General features: G+C 37.9%; 1 protein-coding gene and 1 pseudogene across 1 annotated transcript in view; one reads left to right on the top strand and one right to left on the bottom strand.

Moving 5' to 3' along the window:
• Positions 1-1,806: 1,806 nt before the first annotated feature.
• Positions 1,807-20,025, top strand: part of STYX (serine/threonine/tyrosine interacting protein) — a 46,652-nt gene continuing 28,433 nt past the window's right edge. The window contains exons 1-3 of the mRNA XM_061158081.1: positions 1,807-2,154; positions 16,086-16,118; positions 19,930-19,983. Of these exons, the coding sequence (XP_061014064.1) occupies positions 2,098-2,154; positions 16,086-16,118; positions 19,930-19,983 (144 nt within the window). The 5' untranslated portion in view covers positions 1,807-2,097. The remainder of the gene's footprint in view (positions 2,155-16,085; positions 16,119-19,929; positions 19,984-20,025) is intronic.
• Positions 14,065-14,236, bottom strand: LOC133067596 (U4 spliceosomal RNA; annotated as a pseudogene).

The following is a 20,025-nucleotide window of genomic DNA, read 5'->3' on the forward strand; positions in this document are numbered from 1 at the left end:
AAAACACTACCTACACTCAGTGTTCGAGACCATTTTATTATATGTAACATAGATGTGTGTGTGTGTGTGTGTGAGAGAGAGAGAGAGAGAGAGAGTCTATATCTGTATATTCCTCCTTCCAGAAAGTCTTTATTTATTCTTTGCCTGCTATGATTAAGCTGTATGATAGTTGATTGATACAGTACATGCACATCCATAACCTTTTTTTTTAAGATTATGGTTAAAAGTAATGTTTGCTATTAAATGTGACTTGGTTTTCTTGATTTTTGTAAGATGATAGTTTCCTTTTGAGGAGGTTTGTTCACTCTTCTCAGAAAAATTTACACATATGTACACACAATTTTGCATATATTAAAACTTACGAGATGTATTATTTCCCAAGCTCACCCATGGACTCTAGGTATCTATGGATACCAGGCTCAGAGTGTCTGATGTAAGGGGTGTTGATGTCAGAAGTGTTCAAAACAAAAGTTCTGTTACCTATACACAATTCTTTCTCATATTATGTGGCAATTAAAGCTTTAACAAATTACAACAGGAAATCACCATTGGGCATCAATTAAGATTGTGTTATTAAAGGTACAGTTAAAGAAACTGTCTTCAGTTTAGTAAACCTGAAGAAATGAATATGACTCAGGTAATTATAAAATCATTCTTCAAATAAAAAACTTGCTAGCAGAGTAATGTGTGCCTTTTTATAACTAAAGGAGAACCATTTATAGATAGTGGTAAAGAAAATGGAGCCCTCAACTAGCCATTTAATACTCAAAATTATTAAACAGTTCTATTTCTCTATATATTTAGAGTGTTTCATAAATATGACTAAAAAGTAATAGGATGTCAGATTTAGGTCAAATTTCAATGTGATCTTTTTTATTCTTTCCATTGTAATTTGCAGTTCAGTTATTGAATGACTTTCACTTTTTTACTTTGGTGGTGGTGGGGGGGTGTTTTTTAAAGAGTAAGTTTGGTGTACAAATATTGAACGTTTAAGCGTGGGTTCTTACACTAATCTTAATTTTCTTCATCTATTTAAAAACAAAAAAGATACCATTATCTCTCTAGGCCCAGAGAAAGTGTTACATACCTGAACTTTATTAACAGTATAGTATTAACTGATTTAAACTCCTTTTAAAAAGATATTCAAAGCCATATAGTTTATAGTTTAATAATACGTTGAAGTGTAATAAGCTTAAAATTAAAGGAAGAGACCGTCAGTATTATATACAAATTAGTCAGCTATGAATTGTTCTTATTTAAGATTTTTTCTTGATATTTTCCAGTTGTCATATTCCCAGGTGTTGTTAAAAGTACACCGTTTCGATTTGCTTAAAAGTGATAGTATTTTATTCTCTGTGTAGCATTACATAATTTTCAGGTGAACTCTTCATTCCTCTTGGTACCTCACCACAGATTGCGCAGGATTCTCAAGAGGAGAGAAAACTATAGTTTCCTTTCGTATGCCAGTTTATGGTGACTAGGATGTCTTCCCGGTTCTTACACCCAAGTAGGGATTTGCGTTGGATCCGGAAAGGGCAGAGTTGTTTCAGGTTATCCCACTGCCTTTTCCAGGACAGTCCTCCGCTCTCCCTCCTGCGGCAGCCCCACCTCCTCCACACCCAGAGAGCTCCCTCCCGGACGCCTCCAGGGCCCCGCCCCCCCGCGTCTGCGCGCTCGCGAAGGGGCGGGGCGGCGGCGCGCTGACACCTGGCGGCCGCAGTGGGGGCGGGCCGAAGGCAAGCGTAGGCTGGGATTGGCTGGGGCGGCGCGGGGACGGCGGGAGGGGGAAGGAGGGGAGACGGTTGTAGGGCTCGTGTTGGTGCTAGAGCCTGGGCGGCCTGAGGGGCGCGGAAGCACGGGGGGGAGGAAGACGGCAGCAGCATGGCGGCCGGGTACGAGCTGCCCAACCCTCTTCCCGGCTATCGCCGCCGGAGTCGTCGTGACCCTATAGTCTGCGTGTGTTAGTTGTAAGCCCGCTGCCTCCCGGTCAGTCCTCCGGTCTACCTTTCCTTTCACCGCCACTGCCGGCCCGAGGGTCGGCCGGCGGGTACCTCCCACTCCTACCCGGCCCCACCCACAAACCCGCGGGCCAGGACCATGGAGGACGTGAAGCTGGAGTTCCCCTCGCTCCCACAGTGCAAAGAAGACGCCGAGGTGAGTCTGTCAGTGACTAACACGCACAGGCCTCTGTGGCTCTTCGCCGAGGGGCGGACCCCAGGCCCCAACCGTCGGAGCCTTCACCTACTGGTAGCCCTGTTGCCTCCTGAGGGCGTCTCGGGACCCCGGCGCGGAGTCTCGCGCTTTGCGGCCGTCTGCCCCTACCACGGCTTCCTGAGTTCCTCTTCCCTTCCGGAGACGCCGGGGCCGGGTCTGGTCTACTTACTTCAGTCCTTTTTCCCCCAGATTCGGCGTCGAGGACTTACTTGAAGTAAGGTTACCCTTTTATTGCCAAAGCAATGCAAGGGTATGTTTTTAATCTCATTTTGAGGGATAATCTTTGGTGTCATCGATGGACTTGTGGGACACATGAGCCCACGTGTGGAATTGATGTGGGGCCTGAACTTGGAAGTGTGCCTTCAACAAGTTTCCCGAAGTAGTTGGTTTGATTTGATTTTTGGTGTTTTTGAGGCAAGCCGTGATCATCAGAGTAAAATGTCACGAAACTAACTCATTTGAATCTGAAAACTTCAATCAAAAAACTTGCCCTTTGGAGAGAAATTAATATGGGGAATAAAATTCCTTATAACTTGGTCTCCTGATTTCTAACTCGGGGTTCTTTTTATCCCACCTTACATCTTCTCTCCCTAAAGTGTGTATTGAGTTTTCCCGCATCTATTCCTAGTTTAAGATACTTTATGGTATTGGAGACTACTAAATTAGAATTTTTCTGAAGATTGAATGCACTCTAGTAGTCTCAAGAAAGAAATGTTTAATTTCTACTTTTAAGAGATCATTCAGTTTATGGCAGGTATTCATTCTATTGATGTCTTTTGTGGTTCACTTTTTTTTATTTGGGGGGGATTATTTGCTTGTGAATTTCATGTTTTAAGAGTAGACTCAAATAGGAAAAAAAAAAGTAGAATATAGGTTAGGTTAAAAATTATTTTATACTTTTTTCTTTTATATGGAATAATGTGAATGAAGATTATGCTTTTATATCCTTGAAATGATTCAGTAATTTCAACACTAGGCAACCTTAGAAATAATGTAGAGCTTTCCCACTTTTAAGATGAAGAAATTGTAGCTTACTAAGAATAAATGGTATTCCTAGTGCACCTTGGTCTCCTCGTTCTTAATTCATTGTCTTTTTAAATACACCTCAATTCTTCCCTGTTCTAGTCTTAATAGTTCTAGTTTAAAATGTTTACAGACTTTGCATCTAATCTCTTATTGTATAAATAATATATCTTATCCTTGCAAAGATTGTAAAAATCTTAGTGAGGAATACAGCTTACTTCTTTCCTGCTTGCTGCTTTCCTGTGTTGGAGAGAAGTAATACTTAACCCTAGTACATAATGATGTTCATATCATCTACTGAAAGCCAGTTCGTTCTTTATTCTGTAGCATTGGTTGTTTGTTATCTCTCAGTTACAAGTGACAGAAACCAGAGGAGCTTAAGCAAGAAAGAAAAGAAGTAACTAAATCCAGAAAATTTGGAGTGCAAACTGGTCTCAGAGACTTGACTAGACAGTATTAAAATGTAGCAGTACTGCCCCTGCCATTCATTAATGCTTGTCTCTATTTTCTGTCAAGATCTGTTCTTTTTCTTGGGCTTCTCCACAGGTGTGAAGTTTAGCCATCAGTTGCTTGAAAATCAGACCCTTAGAGCATTCACATTAAGGGGGAAAAGTGCCTTTCTGTAAGCTTTAGTGTTTAAAATCTAGTGGATTGGCTTATCCTTGGGATCAGTAAAGAGAGCCAGAAAGAGGTGAATACAGTGAAGGATCCAGTCTAGGTCACATACTTCCTGGGCTAAGGGGACTGAAGTTTATCATTGGTTGCCCTCCCACCAAGCTGATAGGAGCATTTCACAGAAGATGGAAGATGCTTTCTGGCCAGACAGAACTATAAATAATCATAAATAGGGTATCTAGTTAATTACACATGATAAAGTGACTAATAGAATGTTAATTTTTTAATTTCCAGTGAAATATGTAAAGTGGCAAATGGTCTTACACGATTATGGTGACCAGCCAGCATAGTTTTTTCCACATAGGAAGCACTCCCAATCACATTCCGGTCTTGGCTTAAGTAAAAAATTCAAGTACAGTGATTTCAGTGAAGACTGTTAATGATTGATGAAATCAGGATATGATAACTTTATGATCCTGTCACCTCTATAAAAATATTACTTCCAAGTTTCTTGAAATACTGGATAGAGCACTCTTCCCTGATGGTTGCTAGCAAAAATTTAGATCAGCTTGCAAAAAGATTGTCATTCCTTTAAAATTCCTGTAATTTCCCTTTATTTTGAGGATAAAGTTCAAACCCTTAATATCATCAGCAAGGTCCTGTGTGAACTGGCATCACTTGCCTCTCTCAATTGTGTTATGAGCGACTCTTCCCCTTGCTCCATTTGGGCCCAATCCATAGTCACCTTCTCTCTGTTTCTGGAATGCTTCTGTTTTTCTCCCTACCTCAGGAGCTTTAAGCTACAATTTTCCCCTGCCATGACTGCCTGATTAACTACTTACTCTTGGGCTAGATCCCACTTGAGGCATCATTTCTTCAGAGAAGCTTTTCCTGATTTTGCCAGTTCCTTGTGTCTACTCTCCCATCTCCAGATTAGTTCAATCCCCAGGTTTCTAAGCTTCTGTAGCACTTGTTGGACTTCCCCAGTGGCTTAGCTGTAAAGAATCTGCCTGCAATGCAGGATACTCAGGTTTCATTACTGGGTTGGGAGGATTTCCTGGAGAAAGAAATGGCAACCCACTGCAATATTCTTGCCTGTGAAATCCCGTGGACAGAGGAGCCTGGTGGGCTAGAGGAGTCCACGGGATCACAAAGAGTCGGGAATCACTGAGCAACTAAACAACAAGAGTAGGATCACTCAAGGAACTTTTAAAAAATAACCAAGCCTGGGCTTTTCTGAGTTAGTTTAAGATGGAACTAGATAATTCCAGGGGCAGTTAGGTTTATAAATAACTGATTTGGAAGCATCTTGCTTAAATACATCTCTATTTTCCATATCCTCCCAACCCTCTCATTTTTAAAGTAAAAATCTTTTTTTTCCATTTATTTTTATTAGTTGGAGGCTAATTACTTTACAGTATTGTAGGGGTTTTTGCCATACATTGATATGAATCAGCCATGGATTTACATTTATTCCCCATCCCAATCCCCCCTCTCACCTCCCTCTCCACCCGATCCCTCTGGGTCTTCCCAGTGCACCAGCCCCGAGCACTTGTCTCATGCATCCAACCTGGGCTGGTGATCTGTTTCACCCTTGATAATATACATGTTTCGATGCTGTTCTCTCTAAACATCCCATCCTCGCCTTCTGCCACAGAGTCCAAAAGTCTGTTCTGTACATCTGTGTCCCTTTTTCTGTTTTGCATGTAGGGTTATTGTTACCATCTTTCTAAATTCCATATATATGCGTTAGTATACTGTATTGGTCTTTATCTTTCTGACTTACTTCACTCTGTATAATGGGCTCCAGTTTCATCCATCTCATCAGAACTGATTCAAATGAATTCTTTTTAATGGCTGAGTAATATTCCATGGTGTATATTTACCATAGCTTCCTTATCCATTCGTCTGCTGATGGACATCTAGGTTGCTTCCATGTCCTGGCTATTATAAACAGTGCTGCGATGAACATTGGGGTACACGTGTCTCTTTCAGATCTGGTTTCCTCGGTGTGTATGCCCAGAAGTGGGATTGCTGGGTCATATGGCAGTTCTATTTCCAGTTTTTTAAGGAATCTCCACACTGTTTTCCATAGCGGCTGTACTAGTTTGCATTCCCACCAACAGTGTAAGAGGGTTCTCTTTTCTCCACACCCTCTCCAGCATTTATTGCTTGTAGACTTTTGGATAGCAGCCATCCTGATTGGTGTGTAATGGTACCTCACTGTGGTTTTGATTTGCATTTCTCTGATAATGAGTTATGTTGAGCATCTTTTCATGTGTTTGTTAGCCATCTGTATGTCTTTGGAGAAATGTCTGTTTAGTTCTTTGGCCCATTTTTTGATTGGGTCATTTATTTTTCTGGAATTGAGCTGCGGGAGTTGCTTGTATATTTTTAAGATTAATCCTTTGTCTGTTGCTTCATTTGCTATTATTTTCTCCCAATCTGAGGGCTGTCTTTTCATCTTGCTTATAGTTTATCCTTTGTTGTGCAAAAGCTTTTAAGTTTCATTAGGTCCCATTTGTTTATTTTTGCTTTTATTTCCAATATTCTGGGAGGTGGGTCATAGAGGATCCTGCTGTGATTTATGTCGGAGAGTGTTTTGCCTATGTTCTCCTCTAGGAGTTTTATAGTTTCTGGTCTTCTATTTAGATCTTTAATCCATTTTGAGTTTATTTTTGTGTATGGTGTTAGAAACTGTTTTAGTTTCATTCTTTTACAAGTGGTTGACCAGTTTTCCCAGCACCACTTGTTAAAGAGGTTGTCTTTTTTCCATTGTATATCCTTGCCTCCTTTGTCGAAGATAAGGTGTTCATACGTTTGTGGATTTATCTCTGGGCTTTCTATTCTGTTCCATTGATCTATATTTCTGTCTTTGTGCCAGTACCATACTGTCTTGATGACTGTGGCTTTGTAGTAGAGCCTGAAGTCAGGCAGGTTGATTCCTCCAGTTCCATTCTTCTTTCTCAAGATTGCTTTGGCTATTCAAGGTTTTTTGTATTTCCATACAAATTGTGAAATTATTTGGTCTAGTTCTGTGAAAGATACCGTTGGTAGCTTGATAGGGATTGCGTTGAAGCTATAGATTGCTTTGGGTAGTATTTTGACAATATTGATTCTTCCAATCCATGAACACGGTATATTTCTCCATCTGTTTGTGTCCTCTTTGATTTCTTTCATCAGTGTTTTATAGTTTTCTGTGTATAGGTCTTTTGTTTCTTTAGATAGATATACTCCTAAGTATTTTATTCTTTTTGTTGCAATGGTGAATGGTATTGTTTGCTTAATTTCTCTTTCTGTTTTCTCATTGTTAGTGTATAGGAATGCAAGGGATTTCCGTGTGTTAATTTTATATCCTGCAACTTTATGGGCTGGGCCAGGAATCTAAAGGAAAGAGCTTACTCTGAAGAGGACCTTTTTTGGGGGGAGGGGGAGGTGAGAGAAACTATAATACTACTTTTTCTGTTTTGTGAAGTGTCCCAGCTCGGGTATAGTATTCTGATTTTTTTTTTTTTTTTTTAACTGCCCCAACCTGTTGTTTAAACAGTCCTCTTGGTATTTCCAAACATTATTTTCAATCAGCCTAAGGCTATGTCCTTTGGTACATTTATGTGTTTCTTGGTCTTTGAACATTTTTATAGCATTTTTTCTGTCCCCTAAGTGTGATTTTATAGGTCATGTAATTGCATATGCTTGAGAAGAAGAGAGCCTGAAAGATGTTTTAATATGTGGTATCTTCTAGCTCATATTGATTGAAGGATTTTCAGTTGTGAATTCCCATCAGAAGCATGGTGTGTTGCACAATTAAGGATATTTTGGCTTAACTGGCTTCCTTTGGTTTGAGAAACATAGTTGGACTGCTTGGCTAATCAGCAGAGTTTGGGAAATTGATTCTACTAATTAATTACAGGAGTAACTCAAAATATGTCATATCAGTTATAATGAGAGTCTGCCTTATTAATACTTCCATCTCTAAAGAGATGGATTTTTGAAACAATGTGGGCAGGCTGAGATTAAGATTGAGTGTGATATATGCAAGACTTGGTTATTAGATACATGTTCAGACACATACATGTCTGGTAGAGCAACACTGTGAGCGTAAATGACTTTGAAAGTCCTGATAAAGGCAGAATTGGTAGACAAGGCAAGTTTAAGATTTGTTCTGTAGGTAGTAATCAGGCCAGATACACAAAGAAAGGTAAATTCCTGAGATCAGGATCTGATGCTGGCACCAGGAAATGCTCCAAATGAAGTTTTCTATGAGAAAAAATGTTCTAGGTTTCAAAGGAGCAATGCCTGTTGCAGCAAGTCATGTAACAGGTGAATAGGAGTAATTTTTGTCTGTCCGGTGAATAGGAGTAATTTTTCATTCTCGTCTATACAGCTTGCTTCTTAACTCCTTTAATATCTCTTCTGTAAATACAGCATACATGTTCTACCAAATACAACCTTTTTTTTTTTCTTCCACTTATTTTTATTAGTTGGAGGCTAATTACTACCAAATACAACCTTATGAGAAGCTCAAAATTTATTTGAAGCCTCTTGTTTCACTTAAAAATTCATGTAAATTTTGACTTCTACTCCATATGTTCATGTTTGTTTTAACATGAATGTTCTAAATTAGTGGTCAGTGAAAATATTTTTTTCCTCGGGGGGGTTGGGGGGGTGGAATTTATGATAAAATTGACACACCAGAAAAAGCACATGTTTATCCTGTGGCTTTAAGTGCCATCAGGTATATTGTCTCATATCCCCTGGAATATATGTACACCACTTCTCTATATATGTTCCTCTGTTTTTCTTTTTTTGTCACACATAATGTAGAGATTTCAGTTTTGGTAAATTCAAAGGTATACATTTCTTTAATCACATTCTTTCTTACAACTCTGACAAGTTTTTTCAAGAATATAAGGCTGCTAGAGAATCTTTAAAAAAAAAAAAAAGGTAAGATCCATAGAGTCTGGTGCCAGGAATCTCCTCAGTGCATATTCTGTGCAGGTACTGTGCTCAATGGTTAAGGGTTCTATGACTAAGATGACAAAAGTATTTGACTTGTTTAAAAAGTTTTCAATATAAAAAGTTTATAATGATAAGTTATAAAAGCAGATAAACTTTCAGTTTGTACAGTTTGATTACATTTATCCCTCTATACTTTTTTCTATTCTGTTAATCTCTATAAGCTAATCATAATCTTATGTAGTCTATATTTGTTAAAATATAACTATATATTTGCTTATAGTTCCTTCTTACTTTGAGAGACTGTATAGTGTCGTGATGAATAGAATGGACTCTATAGAGTCAGACTACTTGAACTTGAAGTCAGGTTATATAGGCTCTCAGTGCCTAAAATAGAAATGTAAAATAGAGACAGCAGTACTTTTTCTTCAAAAAAACATATTTTAGATGTTCTTTTAATAAGAGTCTGCTGGTAGTAAACTCTCTTTTTGTTTGTTTGTATGGAATTGTCTTATTTCATTCTTGTTCTTGAAAGATGATTTTCTCAATATGTATCCTAGACTAACAATTACTTATTTCACCACTTTGAATGTATTACTGTTCTGTCTTCTGGTGTTCCATTCTTATAGTTGAGAAATCAGAGTCAGTTGAATTGTCTTTTCTTTATATGTAACCTGTCTTCTTTGTCCGGATTCCCTCTTTTTTTTTTTTGATAGAGATAAAATTTACATAGAGTATAATGCAGATATTATGTACAGTCGGTGAGTTTTGTTAAATATATACACCAGTGTTTAGTGCTTCTGTCAAGATATAGACCATTTCTCCCAACATAGGAAGTTATCTCATGTTTCCAAGCAACCTCTACCACACCCCATGTTAGGCAATGAATATTATGATTTCTATAACCATAGTGTAGTTTTGTCAATTCTTGAACTTCATATAAATGGAATCATGCAAAAGAGACTGTTTTGTTTATGACTTTTTTCACTGATCATACTATCTGTGAAGTTCATCTCTGTTGTGTTTATGAGTTGTTGATTCTTTTTTATTGCTGAGTACTATTTCATTGTATGAGTATACTGTGTATAGACATTTGGGTTATTTGGGGTTATGATGAATAAAGCTGCTTTGAATATTTTTGTACAAGTCTTTTTGGTGGACATATGTTTTCATTTCTCTTTAGCAAATCTTTGTTAAGAATTGCTCAATTAATAGAGTAGGTATATTAGTAGTATTTCATTTTGTACTCCTGTCAGCAGTGTTTGAGAGTCCCACTGGCTCCACATCAACACTAACATATATAGTACTGTCACTTTTTAACATTAGTCATTAGTGGGTATGTAGTGGTTTTGTTTCCTTAATGACTGACTAATGATGTTGAGCATGTTTTCATGTGATATTGGCCTTTTAGTTATCTTCCATGAGATGTCTGTTCACTTATTTTCCCATTTTAAATTTAGGTTTTCACTTTATTGTTGGTATTTTGTATTTTGGATACAAGTCTTTTGTTGGATATATGTACTACAAATATTTTCTTTCAATTTGTGGCTTGATCTTTTGTTTTCTTAGCAGTATATTTCAGTTGATCAGAATTTTTTTAATTTTCATGAAATCAAATTTACTAAATTGTTTTTCCTTTGTGCTTAGTACCTTTTGTGCCCTCTTTAAGACGTTGTTCCTTTTCCCAAGGTTGCAGATATTCTTCAATGTTTTCTTCTAGAAATTATATCATTTTTGCATTTATATTTACACACAAGCACACATACTGTTTTTTCATTCAGTCAACAATTATTGAGTGCCCACTGGCTTCCCCAGGTGGCATTAGTGGTAAAGAACCCGCCTGCCAATGCAGGAGATGGAAGGTAGGTTTGACCCCTGGGTTGGGAAGATCCCTGAAAGAGGAAATGACAGCCCACTACAGTGTTCTTGCCTGGGAAATTCTGTGGACAGAGTATCCTGGCAGGCTGCAGTCCATCGGGGCTGTTGAGAGCTGAACACAGCTGAGCTCCTAAGCACACAGCAGTCAGACATTCTTTGGGTCAAGTCTCATAGACCCACACAGAGCTGCACCTCTGTGTGTCAAGCACTGTCGTCAAGTATTGGCAGTAGATCACAGTGATGAAGACACATGAGACATTTGTGTGTGTCTGTGTGTGTACACACATGTGCATGTGTGGTCAGGATTAAAATTTATTTTATTTTCCAGACATTTATCCAGTTATTTCCAGCATCACTTGTTGAAAGACTTTTCTTTCTCCATTGACTTACATTGGTGTCTTTTCAGGAAAATTAATTGGCTGCATATATGTAGGTCTTCTGGCCTCTATTCGTATTTTCCATTCTTCTATTTGCTTTTAGTCTGGAAAAAAAAAATCTTCTTTCTGTGTTTGCTATGCTGAGGAGTTTCCTCTTTTCCTGTTTACCTGTGCATTTCTTTCCCTTAGAGGGCTGCCTATTTCTAAGGCACCTTTAACTAGTTTTGGGAAATTCTCATTAATATTGTGTGTAATATTTCTCCTTTATTTTCTCACCCCTCCTTCTAGAACTTAGATTCTATGGATGTTAGACCTTTTAATTCTATCTTACCTCCTTTTAATTCTATTTTACCTGTCTGTTAACTGCTCATATTTTCCAGCTCTGGATTTAGGTCATTTCATTAGTTCTATTTTCTAATTCACAAATTCTCTCTTTAACAGTGTCCTTTCTTCTGTTTAGCCTATCTGATGACTTTTCATTTCAGTTATACATTTTCAGTTCTACATATTCCTTTTGGGTCTTTAAAAAATTGATTTCTTAATTTTTGGTCATACTTAAGGGTACTCTTATAGTAAATATTTTATCATATCTACAAAGACAGCAATATTTTTTGTTGTAATTAATATCTGAAGTTTTTGTGGATGTGATTCAGTTGTATGGCTTCTAATATTGGCTCATTTCCTCCTCTTTTTTTTTTATGAATTTTTAAATTGTGAGTTCTTAGAACTTAACTTTTGAATTATTTCTGATTTAGGTTTAGGGTATGTTCCTCCAGAGAGAAAATGCATTTACTTCTCCCAGGACACTATCTACTCAGGACCACTTGACATTAAATTTTCACTTGGTCTCACGAGTGAAGAAAGTCAGACTTGTTAAGAAGACCCCATCCCACTGTTACCACCACCACCTACTTAGACCCAAAGCTAGGAAAGGCAGGGGTACTCATTTTTATGGGGATGCAGTAAGCTTCTACTCCCTCCAGTGTGTCTTCACTGAAGGTGTTGCTCTTTGGGGACCCAGTGTTTTGGTTATGATCTGGCTTCCCACTTTGAGCAGGTCCTAGGCTTTCTCTCAAGTGCTGTGCCATTTAAAGTAAGACCATGGTGAGAATGTGGAACAACTAAAACTCCCATCCATTGCTGGTGGGAGCATAAATTGCTTTTGGAAAACTTTTGACAATGTCTGGTAAAGCCAAATATAGGCCTACTCTGATTGTCATTTAATTGCCACTTATATATCCAAGAGAAATAAATGCATATGTCCATCAAAGGGCATATAAAAGAGTTTTCACAGCACCTTTATTCATAATTGCCAAAACCTGAAAGCTACTTAAATCTCCATGAACAGGAGAATGAGTCAGTTGTGACTGCACAGCAATAAAATGGCATAAACTACTGACATACACAACAGCATAGATGAATCTCATAGACATTAGGTTGAGATAAACCAGACATAAAGTAGTATTGCTGTATGATTCCATTTTTACTTTCCTGGTGGTTCATTAGTAAATAATCCTCCTACCAGTGCAGGAGATGAGGGTTTGATCTCTCGGTTGGGAAGATCTGAAGAAGGGACTGGCAACCCATTCCAGTATTCTGGCTTGGGGAATCCCATGGACAGAGGAGCCGGGTGGGCTCTGGTTCATGGGGTCACAGAAGAGTTCAACATGACTTAGTGACTAAACAACAAGTGATTCCACTTACATAAAGTTCCAGGATAGACATAACTAAAATCTGTAGTGATAAAAGTCAATCTGAAGACAGGAGATCCTGACTGAGAAGAGGAAAGAGGGAACTTTCTGGGATGATGGAAATCTCCATCTGAGTTGTGATTTTGTAGGTAGGTATATTTGTAAAAATTGTTTGGGCTCTACATTCAGATTTGGTCACTTTAGCACTTCATTCTTACATACTTCCATTTTAAGAGCCAACTCACGGGAAAAGACCCTGATGCTGGAAAAGATTGAAGGCAAAAGGAGAAGGGTGTGGCAAAGGATAAGATGGTTAGATAGCATCATCAACTCAATGAACAGGATTTTGAGAAAATTCTGGGAGATACTGATAGTGAAAGTTGCTCAGTCATGTCCAACTCGTTGAGACCTTGTGGACTATACAGTTCATGGAATTCTCCAGAATACTGGCGATTCGCCTGCAATGCGGGAGACCTGGGTTCAATTCCTTGGTTCGAAAGATCCTCTGGAGAAGGGAAAGGCTACCCACTCCAGTATTCTGGCCTAGAGAATTCCATTGACTGTACAGTCCAAGCCGTTGCAAAGAGTTGGACTCCACTGAGCGACTTTCACCTTCACTTTCTGGGAGATAGTGGAGGACAGAGAAGCCTGGTGTGCTGCAGTCCATAGTGTCACCAAGAGTTGGATGTGAGTTAGAGACTGAACAACAGTGCTGGCCTCATAAAATGAGTTTGAAAAGTGTTCCCATTTTTTTTTTGTTTGTTTGTTTTTTGGAAAAGGTTGTAAAGGACTGATATTAATTCTTTGAACATTTGGTTGAATTTACCAGTGAAGTTGTCTGGTTCTGGACTTGTTTGTTGGGATGATTTTGATCACTAATTCAGTCTACTTGTTGTTTCTTCAAATGTTAGTACTGAATTTTAAAAGTTCTTTATATGTACTATATATAGATGCTGTTTATTTATCAAATACCTTCCTTACAAGTATTTTCTCCAGCTCATGGCTCCAATTTCAATTTTTAACTGTGACTGCTTCTTATAAAGAGCAAATATTTGTATCATGATGGAAGTCCAGTTTATTGAATTTTTTCTTTTATATATTGTGATTTTGGTGTCATATTTAAGAAGTATTCGCCTAACCCAGTCACAGAAATATTCTCATATGTTTTCTTCTAAAAGTTGTTATTTTGGGTTCACACCTAAGTCTACAACATTTTTGTTAAGTGTAAGATATGAATAAAAATTTATTTTTTATTAAGAAAAAAAAAGGAACAGAAAGAAACATAAGACTGAAAAGACTAGCAGATCTTCTCAGAATGCTGTGTTTCAGTATTTACTGCCCTTGCTGGGTTTGTGCTTTCTTGTATTTCTGGGGACTTCGTCACTTCTTAGTTCATCTGTGCATTTAAAGATACTTTTGAATTAACAGTTATCATGCCTCAGATAAACTTCATTGGTTATGATACTGCCAGTGTGCAAAGCCTAAGATTCTTTGGAAGATATATTTTAATAGTCATTTTGTAGATGGCTTCTCAGGATTTATAGACCAATTCTACATTGCTGAGACCAATTTTCAAGATTTGATATAAAAAATGTATTTTGTTTCTCTTCTTTATTAAAAAAAAAAAAAAAAGGAATGCTGATTGTCATTGTAGGAGTATCTATTCTCTCTTTCCGTTGCAGAAGTATAACGTTTCTACCTTTTGTGTTTTTTTTTTTTTTTTTACCTTCTGTGTTAAAAATACTTTTCTGACTCGGGGAATCTGGATGAAGGGTAAAGGGATTCTTTGTACTATTTTTTAACTTTTCTGTAATTCTAAAATTTTCTAAAGAAATTTAAAAGACCTTTTTGCAGTTTTAACTTTAGAAACCTAATTATTATTTTTAATTCTGAGTTTTAAGCAATTAAGCTAGAAACTATTAGAATGTAGTCCATTTACAAATGAAGACTACCTGTAGTGTATTTGATTCCTCATTTCAATTCACTGTAATTGCTTTTTTCTTCTTCTAACTTTTAAAATATTATCTGTCTTTGACATTTTGCGTTGGCATTTTGCATGGAGAAGGAAATGGCAACCTACTCTGGCCTACAAAATTCCATGGATGGACGGAGGAGCGTGGTAGGCTACAGTCCATGGGGTCGCAAATAGTTGGACACGACTGAGTGACTTCCCTTTCTAGCTATTTTATTTTGGTCTGCATTCCAAGAATGAACTCTGTGCTTAAGTAAAGTGTATCTTTAAAGGGACTTGAACTAGACAGTATCAAGCCCAAATAAGATAGGAGAAAGGCTGTTTGATAAGCCTCTAGCAGTTTAGATCAGGCATAGCAGATAAATGCCTACTACATTCTGTTCTTTAATCCATTGCAGATGTTGCTCAATGATCACAGCACTCTTTTCTTCCTAGAAGTTTTCTCCATATCGGGTTTTATTAATAGCTGTCTGAAAGTGAAAGTTGCTCAGTCGTGTCCGACTCTGCGACCCCATGGACTATACAGTCCGTGGAATTCTCCAGGCCAGAATACTGGAGTGGATAGCCTTCCCCTTCTCCAGGGGATCTTCCCTACCCAGGGATCAAACCCAGGTCTCCTGCATTGCAGGCGGATTCTTTACCAGCTGAGCCACAAGGGAAACCCATGAATACTCGAGTGGGTAGCCTATCCCTTCTCCAGTGGATCTTCCTGACCCAGGAATTGAACCAGGGTCTTCTGCTTTGCAGGCAGATTCTTTGCCAACTGAGCTATCCGGGAAGCCAATAAAGTGAAAGTTGCTTAGTCGTGTCTGACTCTGCGACCCCATGGACTATACAGTCCATGGAATTCTCCAGGCCCAAATACTGGATTGGATAGCCTTTCCCTTCTCCAGGGAATCTTCCCAACCCAGGGATCAAACCCAGGTCTCCCACGTTGCAGGCAGATTCTTTACCAGCTGAGCCACAAGGGAAGCCCAATAGCTATCTACTGTCAGTTGAATAGAGGTGGCATGAATGACAAAGTGTCTGTTTACATCTCTGATTTAGAGGATCATTTTTACGAGAAACATCTGGAATACCTGTACTTTTAATTACTGAACTATTCCGTCTGTTATAAAGTAACATAATCATAATTTTGGAAGCCTGATTACTTAGAGTCACCTTAATCATTGTTTCTTGTCACTTAAATCTTCACATATTTATGAAGCCAGTTGATCTGCTATGTTTATAGAGTATTCTCTAAGTATAACGTATTTTTAAAAAAATCTGTACGCTTGTATATCACATCTTTGACCTTTAATTGGGTGACATTTTTCATAATGTTATTTACTTTTCTTATGTTTTCCTTCCATTTTTAAGGAGTGGACTTACCCTATGAGACGAGAGATGCAGGTATGACAACCTTCTTGTTTATTCCAGCCAACCTGTATTACTGTTACTATCATTATTAAATAATTTAACCTAATTTCACAAAGGATTTGAGTCCCATTGACTCATGATCTATAGGTTCATCACTGAGTATTTGAAATATTAACATATTAAAAGTTAATTGTGGCTTTTAAAAAGATGGGAGATGAAATTTCTTAGAATCATTGACATAGTTATATATGTATGTGCTTAAGGAGTCACTTTGTTTTTCTTCATCTGAAAAATCGGGCACAGTATTTGTATTATTTCTGAAAGCAGTTTGCTTTCTGTGTCTGTGTAGTTTAGATAAACTCTGGAGAGTAGACTGTAAAGCAGACTGTAAACCCTTTTGACTTAATTGTTCACATTTGTGTCTGATTTCCAGTCAACTTCAGTTAATTTAGTGAAGTTCTGCAGAAGATTGAGTTGAATATTCACACTATGTGGAGGAGGAAATGGCAATCCACTCTAGTATTCTTGCCTGGAGAATCCCATGGACAAGGGAGCCTGGCAGGCTGCAGTCCATGGGGTCGCAAAGAGTCAGACATGACTTAGCAATTATACAGATACAGAAACAAACTAGTGGTTACCGAAGGAGAGGCAAGAGTGTGGTGGGACAAATTAGGTGTATGGGATTAAGAGATTAAAAACTCCTATGTATAAAAAGCAACAAGTTTATATTGTATCAGATAAAGAATTATAGCCATTACTATATAATAACACTTAATGGAGTATAGTCTGTAAAAATATTAAATCATTGTGCTATACACCTGAAACTAGTACAATACTGTAAATCTACTATACTGCAATTAAAAACTTTAAAATAAATAAAAAATAAGCAGGTGAGTTTTCCACAGGGAATTGATAAAGACTGTTTTCTGGATGGTACAAACCAACAGACATTCAATAAACGGAATTCATGGGGGAAAAACTACAGTATGGAATGAATGAATTAGTGATAGCTTGACATTGTACAGGAGGCAGTGATCAAGACCATCGCCAAGAAAAAGAAATGGAAAAAGGCAAAATGGTTGTCTCAGGAGGCCTTACAAATAGCTGAGAAAAGAAGAGAAACTAAAGGCAAAGGAGAAAAGGAAAGATATACCCATTTAAATGCAGAGTTCCAAAGAATAGTAAGGAGAGATAAAAAAAAAAAGCCTTCTGCAGTGATCAGTGCAAAGAAATAGAGGAAAACAATAGAATGAGAAAGACTAAAGATCTCTTGAAGAAAATAAGAGATACCAAGGGAACACTTCATGCAAAGATAAGCACAGTAAAGGACAGAAATGGTATGGACCTAACAGAAGCAGAAGATATTAAGAAGAGGTGGCAAGAATACACAGAACTATACAAAAAAGATCTTCATGACCCAGATAACCATGATGGTGTGATCATTCAACCTAGAGCCAGACATCCTGAAGTCCAAAGTCAAGTGAGTCTTAGGAAGTATCACTATAAATGAAGCTAGTGGAGTTGATGGAATTCCAGCTGAGCTATTTCAAATCCTAAAAGATGATGCCGTGAAAGTGCTGCAGTCAATATGCCAGCAAATTTGGAAAACTCAGCAGTGGCCACAGGACTGGAAACGGTCAGCTTTCATTCCAATCCCAAAGAAGGGCAATGCCAAAGAATGTTCAAACTACCACACAATTGCACTCATCTCACATGCTAGCAAAGTAATGCTCAAAATTAACCAAGCCAGGCTTCAGCAGTATGTGAACCATGAGCTTCCAGATGTTCAAGCTGGATTTAGAAAAGGCAGAGGAACCAGAGATCAAATTGTCAACACCCGCTGGATCATTGAAAAAGCATGAGAGTTCCAGAAAGACTTTACTTCTGCTTTATTGACTATGCCAAAGCCTTTGACTGTGTGGATCACAACAAACTGTGGAAAATTCTTAAAGAGATAGATAAACCAGACCACCTTACCTGCCTCCTGAGAAATCTGTATGGCAGTCAAGTAGCAACAGTTAGAACTGGACATAAAACAACAGACTGGTTCCAAATCAGGAAAGAAGTACTTCAAGGCAGTATATTGTCACCCTGCTTATTTAACTTATATGCAGAGTGCATCATGCAAAATGCTGGGCTCAATGAAGCACAAGCTGGAATCAAGATTGGCGGGAGAATTATCAATAACCTCAGATATGCAGATGACACCACCCTTATGGCAGAAAGTGAAGAAGAACTAAAGAGCCTCTTGATGAAAGTGAAAGAGGAGAGTGAAAAATTGGCTTAAAGCCCAACATTCAGAAAATGAAGATCATGGCATCCGGTCCCATGGCACATAGATAGGGAAACAGTGGAAATAGTGACAGACTTTATTTTCTTGGGCTCCAAAATCACTGCAGATGGTGACTGCCACTATGAAATTAAAAGACGCTTGCTCTTTAGAAGAGAAGCTATGACCAACCTAGACAGCATATTAAAAAGCAGAGACATTACTTTGCCAACAGAGGTCTGTCCAGTCAAAGCTATGGCTTTTCCAGTAGTCATGTATGGACATGAGAGTTGGACTATAAAGAAAGCTGAGTGCTAAAGAATTAATGCTTTTGAACTGTGATGTTGGAGAATGCTGTTGAGAGTCCCTTGGACCGCAAGGAGATCCAACCAGTCCATCCTAAAGGAAAGCAGTCCTGAATATTCATTGGAAGGACTGATGCTGAAGCTGAAACTCCAATCCTTTGGTCAGCTAATGCGAAGAAGTGACTCATTGGAAAAGACCCTGGTGTTGGGAACGATTGAAGGTGGGAGGAGAAGGGGACGCGACAGAGGATGAGACGGTTGGATGGCTTCACCAACTTGATGGACATGAGTGTGAGTAAGCTCCAGGAGTCGGTGATGGACAGGGAAGCCTGCTTGGCATGCTGCAGTTCATGGGGTCGCAAAGAGTCGGACACGACTGAGCAGCTGAACTGAACCTACATAGCAGCACTTTTTTGTTTCGTATTCACATCTGCCATTCTCAAGGTCAAGCAGCTGTCTCTCCTCAGGAATTGCTTGACCACTAAAAATCCTGTTTCTCTTAGTGAAAATTCACTTATTAAAAATATATGATTACCCGTGAGGTATTTTACTTGCTGCTATGAGGAATGGAAATATGAGTAAAATTTAGTTTCTGCATACAAGAAGCTATTAAATCTATACATAAATAATTTTGATATCCCATAGAATTGAAGTACAAAATTGTATTAGTATATAGGGTATGATATATTCCTACTGAAGAGTTTCTATATTGAATTCTCATAGAATAAATTTTAATTCACCATTCAGAAGTTATTTATTTATAATTTATTTATTTGTTTATAAAGTTATTTAGTTATAAATTGCAGAAACTGTCCATAGTCTTTTTTTGAAACTTTGCAGTAATATTTTACATAGATAACAGTTGTAATCTTGTTTTATCTTGTGCTACTTTGATTTGATTGAATAAGATTTTGTGTAATTCCAAAGGGATGATTTTTTTTATACCTGTTTTAATTCTAGACTGTAGCAGAGAATAGAAGTAAAATTTGAGGTGTTTTAGTAATCGAAAAGACAACAATACAAAATACTAATTCTCAGACTGCTTATAAAAAAGCACTATGGAAGTTCAAATACCTGACTTTTCAGAACTAATTTTAAATGTGTCATCCTGTTTTATAAAGCACATCTGTATTTCTCTTCATAGTCATTTGCTCAGTGTTGCTAGAAAAGTCTCCCTAAATAACAAACTTTTTAGCAAATTACTATACATGGTACATGTTTTGTATAGATGTAAATTGCTGGTGGTAAATAGCTCAATATTTTTTTCTAGGAAATTCTGCCTGGTTTGTTTTTAGGCCCATATTCTTCTGCCATGAAAAGCAAGGTAAGAACTTTAAATTAGATTCATCAATAGACTTTATTAACC

The sequence above is a fragment of the Dama dama genome, chromosome 12, assembly GCF_033118175.1.
Source record: "Dama dama isolate Ldn47 chromosome 12, ASM3311817v1, whole genome shotgun sequence".
Taxonomy (NCBI): domain Eukaryota; kingdom Metazoa; phylum Chordata; class Mammalia; order Artiodactyla; family Cervidae; genus Dama; species Dama dama.